This window comes from Clarias gariepinus, chromosome 6, assembly GCF_024256425.1.
Source record: "Clarias gariepinus isolate MV-2021 ecotype Netherlands chromosome 6, CGAR_prim_01v2, whole genome shotgun sequence".
Classification (NCBI taxonomy): domain Eukaryota; kingdom Metazoa; phylum Chordata; class Actinopteri; order Siluriformes; family Clariidae; genus Clarias; species Clarias gariepinus.
Genome location: NC_071105.1, coordinates 4,876,238 through 4,891,858, shown reverse-complemented (window position 1 = coordinate 4,891,858; position 15,621 = coordinate 4,876,238). Strand labels below are relative to the sequence as shown.

The window sequence follows — 15,621 nt, the reverse complement described above, 5'->3', positions numbered from 1 at the left end:
TTGTTTATATAAAAATAATGCAACGGAGGTAAATGTGAGACCCGGTACCCGGATGACACCGAGAGGTTATAAGCCTCACTTATTTGCTAGCAGAATACGTGTAGTTTCATTGGTTGTACAGTCAGTAGTACTGGTATGAGCGGAGAGCAGCTACAAAGTACCAGTAAGAATTTAAAACGACGTTAATCCCTCGTTTTAGGGGTGTTAAAAAAAAAAAAGAGTTATCAAACATGTCTGGGTTGAGAGATACTTAAACTTGGGCTTAACAATATATTTAATCTGCCTTAATAATGTCTCTTGGAAGGAAGAGGAAGAGAACATGATTATTTTATGCAATATTTTTCTTTTTTTTTTTTACTTCTTTCCAGGAACCACATTCTGGGAAGGTAAGGTTACCTGGAGAGAAAAGGCCGTCTCCTTCCCCGTTAGGCCAGCCGACAATCTCCCTCATCTTCTTCAGCGTCAGCTGCTCCATCAGCACAAACACGGGTGCAATCTCATATGTGAACCTGGAAAGGCATCAAAAGCATCAGATAAGGAATTAGGGCTGAATAAAGCCAGGAAATTTTGATTGACAGGAGAAAAATCTGTCTTGTCACGCATCTCTGCTTCTTTGACTGACGAGTACAAATTGACTGAGCTGCAGTGGAAACCTGCCTCTCCTTTTTCCTCCTCCTCCTCCTCCTCCTCCTTTCCCTTTTCCACAATGATTCTGTTTCATTCCCCAAAAAGCAATGCACAAACCCTTTTAATGCCTTCTATCGAAAAACCTAATAACAGTCCTCCAGAGATTTCATCGATACCTGTGCTCGATTGTATTTCGGCTAATTTCAAACCCTTATAAAAGGCCTGGCGTCATGTGGAATCCCATCCCAGATAAAATATTCAGCTGTGAATGCCGCTAATTAAACGAGGGCTGTGATGGGCTCGATAAGCGCTCATTTTGCTCGGGGGGGTTTAATGAAGGGGTCTGACGGCGTGATGAGTATCTGTCAGTCTCAATGGAGGAGTTCAGGGCGACAGGAAACAGGCAGGGCACGGCTGTTCGGCTGAGATAAGGGCCTCAATCTGTCTCATTCAAAGAGAGGAATGGCACATTTCTATGTCATTGAGAGAGAGAGAGAGAGAGAGGGTGTTGCAAGCAAAAAAAGGGACAAAAGAGAATGTCTGAGAGCACGGCATCCTCAGTGGAGGTCCGAGATTAAAGAATGTAAATGGATGAAATTCCCATGTAACCCATTTAATATTGAGATCTATATCTATTGAGTGATCAGTAACATTACTGTGCGAGTTAGTAAATGCTTTTTATTCTGTTTTTGGAGACTTTTTCATCTCTAAACTCTAACAAAACTATCCCGCAAGGTGTCATTTGGGATCCTTAAGGTACAATCCCAATGTTCCCGAAAAGTATATTAGCACTCCTTAAGGCCCAATTATACGTCCAATTACTTTAAATAATTTCTCCCTGCAGTCACATCCTCAGAATGCTAACCAGACATTTAGTAAAAGAAGGTGAAACCTAAATTCAGCTTGTCTCTCTGTGGGAGCTCTAACAACATACTGTCAGAAAGACGCTTTTGACTTCAGCACTATTAGAGAGCCTCAAGTTCCAGCTTACTGTCTTTTATCTCAGAATTAATAAATAGCATTCATGACATTTCAACCCTAACCCTAACCCCAACTCGAACCCTAACCAGTTAAAGATTTTACTGTTAGGTGAACAAATTTATTACCAGCTCGTCTTGCTCTCATATCCTGAACCATGTCCTGAACTCCTTTATTCCACTTTACCAATCTGCAGTTTGCCAACGCTAACATATAAAAATGGATAAAAAGCAACACATTATAGTTAGGTTTCATGTTGGATGAAACAAGTCTGCGAAACAAGTTAGTTCTCATCTTTGCTTATGTTATAGCAGCCATTAAGAGACATTCCCTCAATAAACCCTTTATTAAAGTCGAAAAGACGAACGTCTCTGTCTCTTATCTTGTAGTATATAAATAATACTATACAGTTTAAATATTATTATGGTTATTATTAACCAATTAGTATGTGAGTGCATGTGCATTATCTGTGTGTTTGTGTGTGCCTATGTGTGTGTGTTTACACGTGTGTGTGCTTTGGCACATTAGCTGCCAGTCGATACGTGTCAGCTTTGATTATTTCTAATTAATCACAGTGAGTGATGATGATGGCAGAACCCGCGCTTTCACCACATTCACACACTGACTGAGCCTCGAGACAAAGGAGCACCCTGTTTTCTTCATACAAAGCCAGCGCGTGTGTGTCTGTGTGTAAGCAGGAGGAGGATCGACTTAAAGAACAAATGACTGAGGTAGCAAATGATGCTTAAACACTGCAGAGAAAAAAAACCCCCAGACATAATGGACCCAAGAACATGTAGCATCATTCCAAAAGATCCAGTTCTGCCCAGTGGGGTGCAACATGCCTGGAGCAAAACAACACCAATGAGAGAGAGAGAGAGAGAGAGAGAGAGACAGAGAGGGAGAGAGGGAGAGAGACAGAGAGGGAGAGAGACAGAGAGGGAGAGAGAGGAAGGACTGTCCTTCTGTTTTTTGTTTTTTTTTATAAAAAAGCAAATAAACATGAATTTCTATAGGACCCAATTTATCATTTTTTCATCTATCGATATAAACAATCATATGCACAGCTACTATTCTTGTTCCATGACATTTTTCAGAGATCAGAATTAATTAACTGTTGCTTTATTCACCTTCATACTTACCACTAAATTAGATTAATGCAGTATTACAAATATACATCAATACTTTATTTAGTTCTAGCATTTACTAGGCTTTTATAATCTTTCTTGACTGTAGAAGCCAGAGGCTGGAGGTCTGTTAGTGAAGCCAAACATTAAAAAACGTACTACAAGAAAAAAGAAAATTAATTTTAGAACCTCAACATGATCTAAAACTGTCTAAAATGTTTGATGATTAAGATACCATAAAAAAACTTTTAACTTTTAATAAAATATTTTTGTTATAAATTCATACAAAAGAATTCTTCAGGGATTCTTTTAAGGTTTATTAGATTATTTATGTTCCTAACTTCTATAAAAGTGTTGCAGCATGTTCAGGACGTTCTAGAGGGACAATAGCAGAGCAATAAAGGGCAGAAATTGTCCAAAAATGTCTTAACTCCTCTTTAGTTGTTTTTTTTTCTCTGGTTTATTTTTTTTCTTATAACTTTATTTAATCTTATATTTGTACAGGAATTCGTAATTTTACATTTTAAAATGTACTTTCTTTTACTCTTTTACATTTAAGGGTCTTTTCCATATACCCAAACCAAATTAAAATTCTTGATGTCACATGCCATGTCATATCACATGTCTTAATCTCCATTAACCTTGGTACTCACTAGGGACAAAATGTTACAGTGCACTCAAATCAATCACTTCATCACTACAAACTACACCAAACTCATGGTCAACCGTCATAAACTTTTCAAGAACTTTCCAAATTTAGCTACGGAGTACCTACAACACTTCACAATTTTCTATGAATGGTCAATATTTGTCGAGAACTGCTTATGTTTTCTAGTCCTTTCTACAGTTAGTCAGGTTTGTTTGGTCATGTTCCATATTAAAGGCAACATTTTCACTTTTTCATTCATGTCCTTTCAGCTCACCTGTTAACAATCACCTGTTATGGATTCCGTCATCCATTTAATCAGCACTGAATTTCATTTAGTGCAAAATTTTATGTGATCTATCTCAGCATAACTAGTAAAAAATAAGCACTTAGCAAACAGTCTAGGCTAGGGCTGCACGATTGGATCAAAATCCACATTGCACTTATTTTGACTCATATCCTGATTGCCATGTACACTGCAATATATAACTATTAAATGTACCAATTAGTATTTTAGATGAATTTATCTAGGCTAAGAGCGAATAATGATACAAATTACAATATTAAGAAAATATATGCCAAAATTTATTTAAATTACATAAAAATCTAATTTTTGAATGTCAGAGAACAAAACAAGTTTTTTCCCTTTTTTAAAAGACATTGTAGAATTCTACAAACTCCGGAGAGAAATTCCTATGCCAATATTACCTGTTATAAATTGGAGCCATTTGTAATTTGATAATTTAATGGGTCCATATTACTATTTAGATTTTTATGCAATTAATTGTGCAGCACTAGTGAGTGGTTTGTTCTTTTGGGTGACCGAGCGTGGCACCACCAAAGGGTTAAAGATTCTTTATGTTAATTTTAATCACTTTAGCTGTGATTGTTCTAGGCAGTTACTCCTGCCTGCCTCTCTGAATACTATCCAATCAGTGTCAAGTACTGCACCTACCCCTTTAGAGGTAATTTCAGTCTGGTTGAAAATCGACCAGATATTTCTCAGATGTTTCTTTTTTCAAATTTTAGGCACTGCAGTGATTCTGTATGGGTTCCAGGAGGGCTCCACTAACATGCTTCCTACATATAGAAATGCTACAATTTGCGGAAGTGACAATCTAGGTTCACAATCAACATGGCCAGTATTTCCTCATCTCAGAGCAAAAATAATAGATTATGTTAAGTTTTGTGAAGATGTTTATCACGATATTGTTGATTGCTCAACTGAAAAATTACGAGTGCACCCCTGTGCAAAACAAAAGTTTGCAATTTGGGAAAGAGAGATAATTAATTACATTTGGCATTCCTGCTGGTATTGTTACATTGCTTACTAGTATTTTAACTAGAGGACCCAATTTACCTGTTATCAATAAACATAAACTTAAATCGACATATAACAACAGAAGGTTTTTTTTAAAAGGTTAACTGTTTTTAGATGATATTTAAAAAAAAAAAAAATTCCAGTCAGTTGATTTAAAACTACTGCAATAATCATTGAGTCAGTGAGGATGAGAATAATCCATAATCTGATGTTCCTGAGCTGCTGTAAGTCACCCTGTCAATCCTGTAATAGTAATTCACTAGTAAGTCAATGTGAGTCAGGGGCAATTTGTGTACATACGTCACACTCTGGCTAAGATACGTCAAGTGAAATCACTTTCCAGCTTGCGCATGAACGTCCACTTACATGGTGACTAAAGATGAGTGAGAACCAAGTAAACAGGAGAGAGAGAGAGAGTGAATGATATAAAGAAAAAAAAGGTTTAACCCTGACACTATTTAATTTTTTAAGCTAAACTGACATTTATTTCCGTCAAGATTCAAGATTCAAAGAACTTATTAATTGCTTAAAATATATATATATATATATATATATATATATACAGTATATATATATATAAAAGATGTTTACATAGAGTTTGTGTTGGTACCTTGTCGGCTGCTTGACTTTTTTAACATGCTGGACAGCATTAAACAAAAACTAAATATAGACACATCATAAGCACTCAAAAATTATAGATGATGCTGTATTTTAGGTAGCTATTTAAAGTTAGAAGTATGTAAGTTTCGTTCAGTATTATAAGTTAAGTTTGGAGACAAAGCCTTAAATTCTTCATCTCATAAAAAAGACTTCAAATTTGACATGAGAGAAAAAGAAGAAAAGTAATGTTGTGTCCAATATGTGCACTTCTTTTTTTCCCTAAATATCTGCATGAAAAGTAGACTGTTACACAAAAAGAACATTGCCTAGTATGTGTATTATCCATCAGAATTCCTCATACCATCTACCCATCTTACAAGATCTATACATCATAGATACATTCTTTTTGCAGATTTAAACTAGTTGTAATTCTAAATTTGGCTGTAGTTAAAACAAGGCTTCTATTTCTAAAATTGTGAAAAAGAAAAGATTTTTTTTCCCACCTGTATTGGAAATTAGTCAGTTTACACTTTATTCTGTACTTTTATTCTTAATAACCAATAGCAAAAAACAACACTAACTAAAGTCCTGAATATCACAAAAGCAAACTTCACAACCATGATGACAATTATGAACTTAAATAGTGTCAGAGAGTAACATTCCAAAATCATACAGTCTAATCCTGTAGCATTACAAATAAGCTTGCAAATTAATACAGTGTGCATGTGAACGATCAGATTTTTATACTTTCACATATTGGCCTTGTAGTTCTTATACAAAAAAAAATGAAGACGAAATGTTTAAGTATGTTTTGGCTGATTTAAGCATATCTGAACTTGTGGCTGAACTGGAGTGAAATGTGTGTTTGCGTGTGAATCATGTGAATAAGAGTGTATTAGGGAAAGTAATTTTCCTGTGCCACCAGCCATTGTTCCTGTAATGGCGGTTTAACAAGAACTTCCTCATCGTAAGTGACTTCTATAATGGAGCCATGCGTTTTATATAAAGAAGGACAGCGCTAATGAAGCGACTCATTCCTGTGGGAGTGAAAGAGCCACTCAGAGGGACAGACTATGTGGAGTTTCCACGGCCCAGGGGGAGGCGGATATGGAGCAGGAGGGGGCACGCACGCTCCGACTGGCTGGCCTCAGCTGGCACTCGGCTTCTACCAGCCATCAGTCACACACAGTCAATGGACCATTAACTAGTTTTAGGATGAGTCCATTCTGAGCTACAGTAGCTCTTTCATATATAAAAAAAGATTTAAAAAAAATCATAATATCAGGTTAAAATCAGAGTACAGCATGCATCTGTGCCTTTGGTTTTGTGTATCTATGTCTGGGAAAGAAGGAGGAGAGTGAGCAGGACCGCATGAAATAACAGGAGGATAGTGGAAGTCTACATTCTTCATGTTCCCTGTTTAAAGGCTCCTTGCAGATATCTGCCCTGCTAAGTATTATTATTATTATTATTTTTATTATTATTGTTATGATGATGATGATTATTATTATTATACATTGCTGTTATAAAATGTTCTGATCAATATGCAATCTAACGTGCCCTGGGGGTGTCAGCACTTCCTGATCAGATCATCACTCGATACAACATGAACAAAACCAGCACCTCTGGCCACAGAGCAAAACACAATTACTTTACATAACCGCAATATGTGTGAGATCATACACGGACACATGAACAGCTAGAATAATCATATTTATTACAAAGAGGTGGGAAAAAAGGACAGGAAACAGAAGAAGATGACACAAAAAAAAGGAAATGGAAAAGGAAGAAACAGATGATATTTAAGGAATCAAAAATACAGTGAAAAAAAAGAAAAGAAATAGGAGACATGAATTGAAAACAAAGGGAGACAGGAGAACATGAAAGGATATATTAAAAAAAAATATGACAAGAAAATAAATGAGAAAAGGAGGATAGCAAATGGAATGAAAATAAAGAAAAAGTCAAGAAAATAAAGAAAAGGAACCGAATCGAAAGAAAGGATGGGAAATGAAACAGGAAGACAGAAAAGGAAAGAAAATATTACTCTGTCTAAGAGAAGGAACAATAAAATAAGTAAAGGAAATGGACAGGACATGATTGGAATGAACAGGGGACAGGAATTGAAAAGGAGGGAAACAGGAGGACATTTAAGGAAATGATGGAAAAGGGATGGAAAGCAAAAGAAAGGAAATGAGGGCATGCATGGAGGAAAGGCAAGGAAATTAAAAGATGGGAAGAAAACTGGATTATGTTACAGCAAACAGTAGAACAATACAGGAACAGGAGAGAAAGGAAAAGTTAAGTACATAAAGGAGAGGAAATAAAACAAGAGGGCATGAAAGGAAAAGGAAAGGAAATTAACAGAAAAAAGAATCAGAAAATATTTAGGGAAGGAATCAAAAGGAACAGTAGTACATAAAGGGAAAGGACTTGAAAGGAAATGAAAAGAAATAAAAGAAAAGATAACAAAAAAAAACGAAAGAAAATAAATGGAAAAGTTACTTACATGTTAGTGTTAGCAGTAGACGTTAACCATTCTCCAGCCAGGCCGATAATGTCCAGACCAGTGGAGAGCTGATTGAAAAATCTTGGGTGTCCTGAAAAACAGAGAAGAGAAGAACAGAAATTAAAGTGCAAAAATAAACTAAACTATACACGAAGACTAGAAAGCAGGACAAACAAAAAGTCTTAGAGGACAGTAATGTCTTCTGCTCTACAGATACAAGCGTAATATCACTGAATATGGACGCTGTCTTGTGAAAAACGAATTTTGTAGTAACCAATCTAATATTATAATGTTTCAGCGCACACACACACACACACACACACACACACACACACACACACACACACACACACACACACACACACACACACACACACACAGAATGTTGCAGCCACTTTAGACTCTTTAAACCTTAACTGCCTCCTTTTATTTGAAATGCCTCTTAATGCCCCTGTTTTCATTAAAGTATAATTCAGACCTGCTTTAAGGCAACTATAAGATGTAATAGTGCTAATGGGGTTTGATTTCCCTGACCAGTTTGTTCTTGGTCAATTACAGGAAAAGGATAAACATAGCAAAACAAATAGACAAATAAACTAATAAACTAAATAAAGGTTTCTGATGTGATAGTAAATACTTAATTGTAGAGGACTGAAGCTATAATAAGGAAAGAGAGAGACAGAACTGACACTTGAGCCTGCACCTTCAAATAGCGAGATGTTCATGCAGCATGCGGATCAATTATTTCCCCATAATTTTAACCCTTTTACCAAAACAAGTTCTACTAACAGCATTTTTTAGTCAAAAATGATTTTGCATTGCATTGCTGCCAAGTGAGTGTCTCAGTAGCTAACTGCATGAATGTGGAGATGTACACGTTCCTAATCATCTCGTATAGAACTAGTAGTGTATAGTAATAGTCTGTGAACTGAGATCATACCTGTGCGAACTCCATACTTGAGCGTGTCCCTGCAGTCCACGAGGATCTGCTCGAGCGACTCAGGCTGGTCACACAGCTCCAGGTTGAAGCCCTCGATGCCCTCCAGGAGCTGGTGTGGATGGTGGAAGTCTAGAACTTTGGTGGATCTATCGAAAGTCTTGCGAACGTAATTGGTCAGGATCTCCACAACCTCGAGGAGAAACTGCATAGTCGGCTCTTCGCCATTTTTAGCAGGAAGTAAATCTGCAGAGGAAGCAAGGTTATGAAAAGGAATGAGAGGCTTATTTATTTATTTACATTGCTGAATAATTGTATTTATTAATTAATTGTATTGCATGTTTGTTTATGTATGTATGTGTGTATTTTTCTAATATTTTCCTTCCTTCTTTCCCTCCATCCGACCGGCCGTAATTCACTCATTTACTGTATTATGCCTTTGATTACTTTTTCATTTTCATTTTTTAGAATACATTCTTTTTTCTGTGGAGCTTTCTCTATATTTATATATCTATCTAGCTTTCTTTCTTTCATTCTTTAATTTTAAGACTGTCTCACTTAACCTGAAACAACAACAAAAAAAAAACTTACGGTTGTTTTATTACAGTAGAACATCAAATGCATTTATGTATTATAATTACTGGATGTTAAATACTTTTATGTTTAAAGTCGATTTTAATACCTCATGTAAAAGTCATTTTTATACTTTCAGTTATTTATTAATTTTTTTTAATGATTTTTTTACTCAGATCACACGCACCTGTACAATGTCTTATGAATTAAGTAATGTTATTTGCATAAAGCGTTTCCCTCCAGGGCTTAGTAAAAGCAACAAAACCTGTGTCTTAGACTTATCAGAACTGAAGATCAATGTCAAGTTTTTCTCTCCTGATTCTGACCAACCAGAGCTGAGCATTCTACAGCGCTGTGGAAAGTTAAACACGACATTATTTTTTATAGTAAAATGTGCAAAAAAAAAGATTCTCTTTGCTCTAATGTAACATTAATCAGCACATGTGTGTATAAATGGAGTGAGTGTGTGAATTAAGATGAAGGAAGCCGTGATAGAGAGGTATTACCTCGGGCGAACAGGTTGGAGAAGTCTGTCTCTGTGTGAGTGAAGCGTGTTTCCTTCTCCCGGTTCTCCCTGTTATGACTCTGCTCTTTCTCTCTGAAGGATCCCATCATTCTGCCTTTCTCCTCCAAGCTGTTGTTCTTCTGCAGAAACCCTGCATCGTTACAAGACGATGAAGAATGAAAGCCACTTAGAAACATGTCCGGATCTTTGCTACAGCCTACTTTGTGCGTGAATTCTCCTGACACATGCCTTTGTCTCTGAGTGACTAACAGTCTGTAGGGCTGATTTATTTATTTATTTATTTATTTATAGGCCCACTTTAGTGATGATTTCCACCCCCAGCACATTTCCTCCCGAGTGTTCAAGCTGCCTGACCCGAACAGAAAACATGTCATTTAACCAGGGGCGCAGAGATCTGATAGGGTTATAGATCTGATCCACACTGCTCCCCATGACTCCGATCTATCACAGAGATTTTTATTGCTGTAACCGGTGTGAAGTAGAAAGAAAAGCATAAGCGGGAAGACAATCCGCCTAAGAGCTCTCACACCTGAGACAGATAGCATTGTTCAGGGTGCCATCCCATATAACAAGCTCATAAACAAAAAAGTTCAAATAAACATTTTATTGTTATTATTATTATTTAAAGATTTACACAGAGTAATTGCATAATAAATTTTCATTTTACAAGATTTTACAAGTTAATAAAATCACTGGGACAGAGAAACTGTTTCATATTTTTTTTCTTTATTTGTTCTTTTATTGTTTTATATTATAAATACTTTTTTAATCTAAATGAGTTGTCATGAATATGATTATAAAAATGTAAACAGTTTATTTATTTATTATAAACAGTAACACTTTCATTGATAAATAATATTGCTATAGAAATGCGTATTATTATTATTATTATTATTATTATTATTAACCATGTATGGCATAATAAAAATCTGAAAGTAAATTATTAAAAAAAGAACAACAACAATAATATAATAATCATCATCGTCACCGTCCTCAACATCATCATCATCATAAGTGGGATTAAACAAAAGCTAAACCTTTTCCTTTTTATTTTTGGGTCATCATATAAACAGTACATCTGGCCCAAAATAAAAGTTAAGCTTTAATCACATTTATGGTTTATATTCTAAACAAGAAACAGTGCAATTGTTTATTCTTTTATAAAATTATCAGAAAGATTGCATCATTAAATATTTGACAGAAGGGCTGTAGGATTGGATTTTTTTGTGTTAAATCTTTGAATGAGATCATAACTGCTGACTTTTCCCAAATGCATTGTTACTGTTCACATCACGTCTAGTGGCAGAAAAAAACCTGTGAATGGTTTGGCCATTTGATCCTCAGGGGACATTGATTATCGCTGTGCAGTGTGTGTGTGTGTGTGTGCATGTGTGTGTGTGTGTCTGTGCGTGTGTGTTTATCTCACAGAAACAGATAGGGGGGAAACGCAGTGGCGCTTCATATTCAGCCTCAGATAAGAGCTAAAGACTGTTTGAATCTATGCAGATACATTCGACACTGCTTAAATGATCTGTTTTTCTCACATGAGACAGGTTAAAAAAACACTGGCTTGCTCTCAGTCACCTCGTTTAAAGCGATCATCTTAACCCCTCAATAAAGCACAGGCATCTTGTAGCCAAATTGCCATATTATTTTATTTTAACCCTAAATAAAATAAATAACCTTTCTCCTCAATCCTGTAATATTTGAATTAGGTCAAGATTTCATTTCATTCAGAGTGTGTGGGGTTCAGGAATGTTGTGAGGAGAATGTGAGGAGGGTGTGAGGAGGGTGTGAGGGTTGTGAGAAGAATGTGAGAAGGCAGTGGCTGTCAGGGCTGTGAGGGCTGTGAGGTGGCTGTGAGGTGGCTGTGAAGGCTGTGGAGAAGCTGTGAGGAGGCTGTGAGGGCAGTGAGGAGGCCTGTAGGGGCTGTTAGGGGTCCTGAGGGCTGTTATGTGGGAGCTGTGATGGTCTGTCTGTGAGCTTTCCTCATCTTTTTGTCTGTCTTTCTGTCTCTCTCTTTCCTTATTATAGTTGACTGATTTCCTAAATTAATTTCATGTGGTCACTAAAATGTGGAGGCTCTAACCCTCAGCTCTAAGCTACGCTGTTAGAAAGCAGAGTGAATTCTGATCTTTCTCTCTGTCTACTAGCTTTAGTTCTGTAAATAATTACGTTTCTCTTGGGAGGACACAGAGCACTGGGTGTTACAGAGAGACAGGACTGCACTTACTCCTGCCTTGAGGCTTCGTCGGTGCTCACTGACCTTTCAGCTCCCTCCCCCTGACACACAGCGTGCTACAGTGTAGAAGTGTTATTTCTGCTGGGATAGTCTATGCGATAGTTCACAATGATTCTCATTAATGTACTGCATGAACTTTACAGACAAGTCACGTGAACTTCATGTGAATAATTACATGACTCACCCCTAAAAAATTTATACATGGAAAATTCATGCCGAACTCAACCATCATATTGGCTGTACACTATGTGCATGAGTTCACATTCTCCTTCTCTTCTTCGGCTAAATAGCCAAAACATTACCACTACATGACGTTAATATTATCTATCAATTATATCCAGTGGAACCTTGAATTACGAGCATAATTCGTTCCGGAAGTGGGAAACACCCGTAAACCAAATTTTTTTCACAATAAATAATGAAAACTCAAATTATTCATTCCACAGCCCCAAAAAATAAATATATAAAAATAAATAATACAAAATATAAAGCAAAAATAAAACAAATTAACCTGCACTACCTTTAAAAAAAGTTTAAATAAATGTTTCCAAATTTCCGTGTGTGTTTGGGCCTGTCGTTATGTGCCAAATTAGACGCGTGTTTTACAGACACATGTGGTCACAGTGTTATAGTAAACAGTACACGTGTGCACGGATGTTGATTATACCAGTAAGAGACGGGCACTAAGACCCAGCAGGGGAGATGATTACCCACAATTTCGCAGCACAAGAGAGAGAAAGACCAATGGCTCAGTTGTGCTCACGTGACGCTTGGCGTCAAAACAAGAAGCGCATGCGTGATACATAATACTCGGTACTCGTAAACCAAGACTAGCTCGTTTTTCAAGCCAAAAATTAATTAAATATCTTTGCTCGTCTTGCGAAACACTCACAAACCGCGTTACTCACAATCCGAGGATTCACTGTACGAGTAAACTGGTGCCTGGATCATGGGCACCCGCTCATTTATGCCTGTGGGGAGCAAAGGCTAGCCTGTCTGGTCTGATATAGCACAGTATAGCACAAATTTATGAAAAAGGCCCACATTGCAGTACATAAAAGAATCTGCTGCTAACACCCTATTGCAAGACAGCACAGCATAATTTCCACATATAGCTGTTAGACATGCATTAGACATGCTCTCACTCACTCTCACTCTCTCATTTTCTATACCAATTTATCCTGTATTCAGGGTCACAATAGACCTGGAGCCTATCCCAGGAGACTTAGGGCACGAGGCCGGGTACACCCTGGACAGGGTGCCAATCCATTGCACGGCACACACATCACACACACTCATTCACACACTACTGGCAATTCGGGAATGCTGGAGGAAGAGGAAACCCACCAAGCACGGAGAGAACAGGCAAACTCCATGCACACAGAGACGGGAATTGAGTCTGGCCTGAAATTGAACCTGGAACCTGGAGGTGCAAGTCGAGAGTGCTAACCACTTCACCACCGTGCTGCCTTGTACTTGTTCAGTCTTCTTCTACTTGTGCTGTCATGGACTTAAACATTTAACATGCTCAGTAAGGTCTGAAGGGTCTGAGGTGCAGCTCTTTTTTTTATTTCGCTGAACATTGTATTTAATTTAATTCAAGTTTTGTATAGTGCTAATTCAAGTGTATTTGTATAGTGCTTTTAACAATAGTCATTGGCGCAAAGCAGCTTTACAGAATTAAAAGAAAATATCTGATTGTCCCTGATGAGCGAGCTGAGGGCAACAGTGGCAAGGAAAAATTCCCTGAGATGGAAGTAGGAAGAATCCTTGTGAGGATCAGACTCAATAGAAAACCCATGCTCATTTGGGTGATAACAGATAGCAGGAATTGTCTTTCAGTCATACTGTGTGTTAGGCAGCTAAAGTGCAATATAACAGATAAAGCCTTTAAGTTAATTTGGAGTTCAGTTTGTTATTGGAGACTCAGATAGACTGAAATTCCAGTCGTGAACTGTCGAGTGAATACGGTCACAAGTCCTTAGAGAACAGCTGTCTGCATCAGCCGAGGCCAGGATCGTCTTCACGGTAAAGTGAAATCGTCCCTGGTTACCACACGTATCCCAAGCAGACCACAAAGACCTTGACGCAACGAGATGTACAGTCTGACCTTGGGGTGCTGGGACCCCTACTTGTATTGGCAACAGTCTTGAATGCTTTCAACTTGTGAATAATCTTCACAAAGTGCATCACAAATTGCTTTTCTGAGACCACTGCTTATGTCTTTCCCTATTGGAATTGTTTAAACACACACACCTGAATCCTCAAGACTAACAAACTGCCAAAACTTAAAATTTCCATGTAAAATGAATTGTATGCTGAAAACGTTATATGTTTGTCTGAGGTTGTGTTTGCTTTATACTAAGACCTGCTACAATCAGATGATATTTATTATGTTTTTACACAAGAAAACATTAAATTAAAAGAAGGGGTACTAACTTTTGAACATGACGATATAGTGTTCTACCTAGTGTGTAGAAGACTATCTACTGGCTTCTACACACTATTTAGTGCACTAAATGTCCGTTGGGGATTTGCTAACATTGTAAATAGTGTAGAAAATCATGACCTCAACACTTTAATGTTATTACCGCTATATGTGGTGAATTTATAGGAAGTGATTAAGCAGTAATTTGGGACTGAGGCTGTAGGGTGATGAGAACACGCGACGACAGCTCTGCTCTTTCCATTTGTGATTTAGGGCATAAAAACCTGGACAATGACTAAAGAATTCAGATGAGGTAAAGGAGAACAGAGACCCAATGAGACTCTGCGGGTCAGAGTAGGGTCACTGCTGTGCCAGAGGATGAAGAGGTTAAAATCCTGGTTAGGTCTGAACATCTTGGATGTGAGAAAAGGCCAGGAATAGGTTGGAATCAAGAAATAAATAAATAAACTCACCACAGATCTTCATGCCCAGTTTGCGGGTGCAGCCATGCGCGACCCCGTACCAGCCATCACACGCTGCAACGAGAGAAGATCAGAGCTGCTCAGTGTGTGTACCCGACATTTTAGATTTTTATGAGGTGGAGAGAAATGGAGCCTGAGAGAGAGAGCGAGAGAGAGAGAGAGGGAGAGAGCACCAAATGGAGCCTATGATGCAGTGACAAATCCCCACTGTGATGAATGAACTCTGAGTGAATTAACTTAACACTGAATATGCCTTTTGCAGTGTATGGTTATTGAGAGAGAGTGTGTTTGTGTATAAATATATATCCTGATAGAGCCATATTCGTAAAAAGCTTTAATGATGAGATCTGAAACATGCTTGTTAAAGTATTTACATTAAGTACATTAAGCTATAGAAGTGTAAATCAGGACAACACAAGTTTTGTTTTTGGATGTTGCACTATGGGATTAAAAAAAAGCAGGTTCTCAAACATTTTAAAGAACAGACCAGAACTCATCACTGTGCATCCATTTGACCTATTTGTCCAGTCAAGCCTGACTTGAATTGGCTGATAGAAGTACATCAGTATTGCAAGACATTTCTGGTCTACATTAATTTTTTTTTATTCCATGTTCATGTGTGTGT

The 15,621-nt window shown here is 37.4% G+C and overlaps 1 protein-coding gene across 4 annotated transcripts in view; it reads right to left on the bottom strand.

Moving 5' to 3' along the window:
- The window catches only part of gad1b (glutamate decarboxylase 1b), a 28,044-nt gene that overhangs the window by 8,039 nt on the left and 4,384 nt on the right, over positions 1-15,621 (bottom strand). For all 4 annotated transcript variants that reach the window (XM_053499391.1, XM_053499392.1, XM_053499390.1 and 1 more), the window contains 5 exons: positions 14,988-15,050; positions 9,825-9,974; positions 8,749-8,991; positions 7,809-7,899; positions 397-509 (listed from right to left, as the gene is read on the bottom strand). In XM_053499391.1, the coding sequence (XP_053355366.1) occupies positions 397-509; positions 7,809-7,899; positions 8,749-8,991; positions 9,825-9,974; positions 14,988-15,050 (660 nt within the window). The remainder of the gene's footprint in view (positions 1-396; positions 510-7,808; positions 7,900-8,748; positions 8,992-9,824; positions 9,975-14,987; positions 15,051-15,621) is intronic.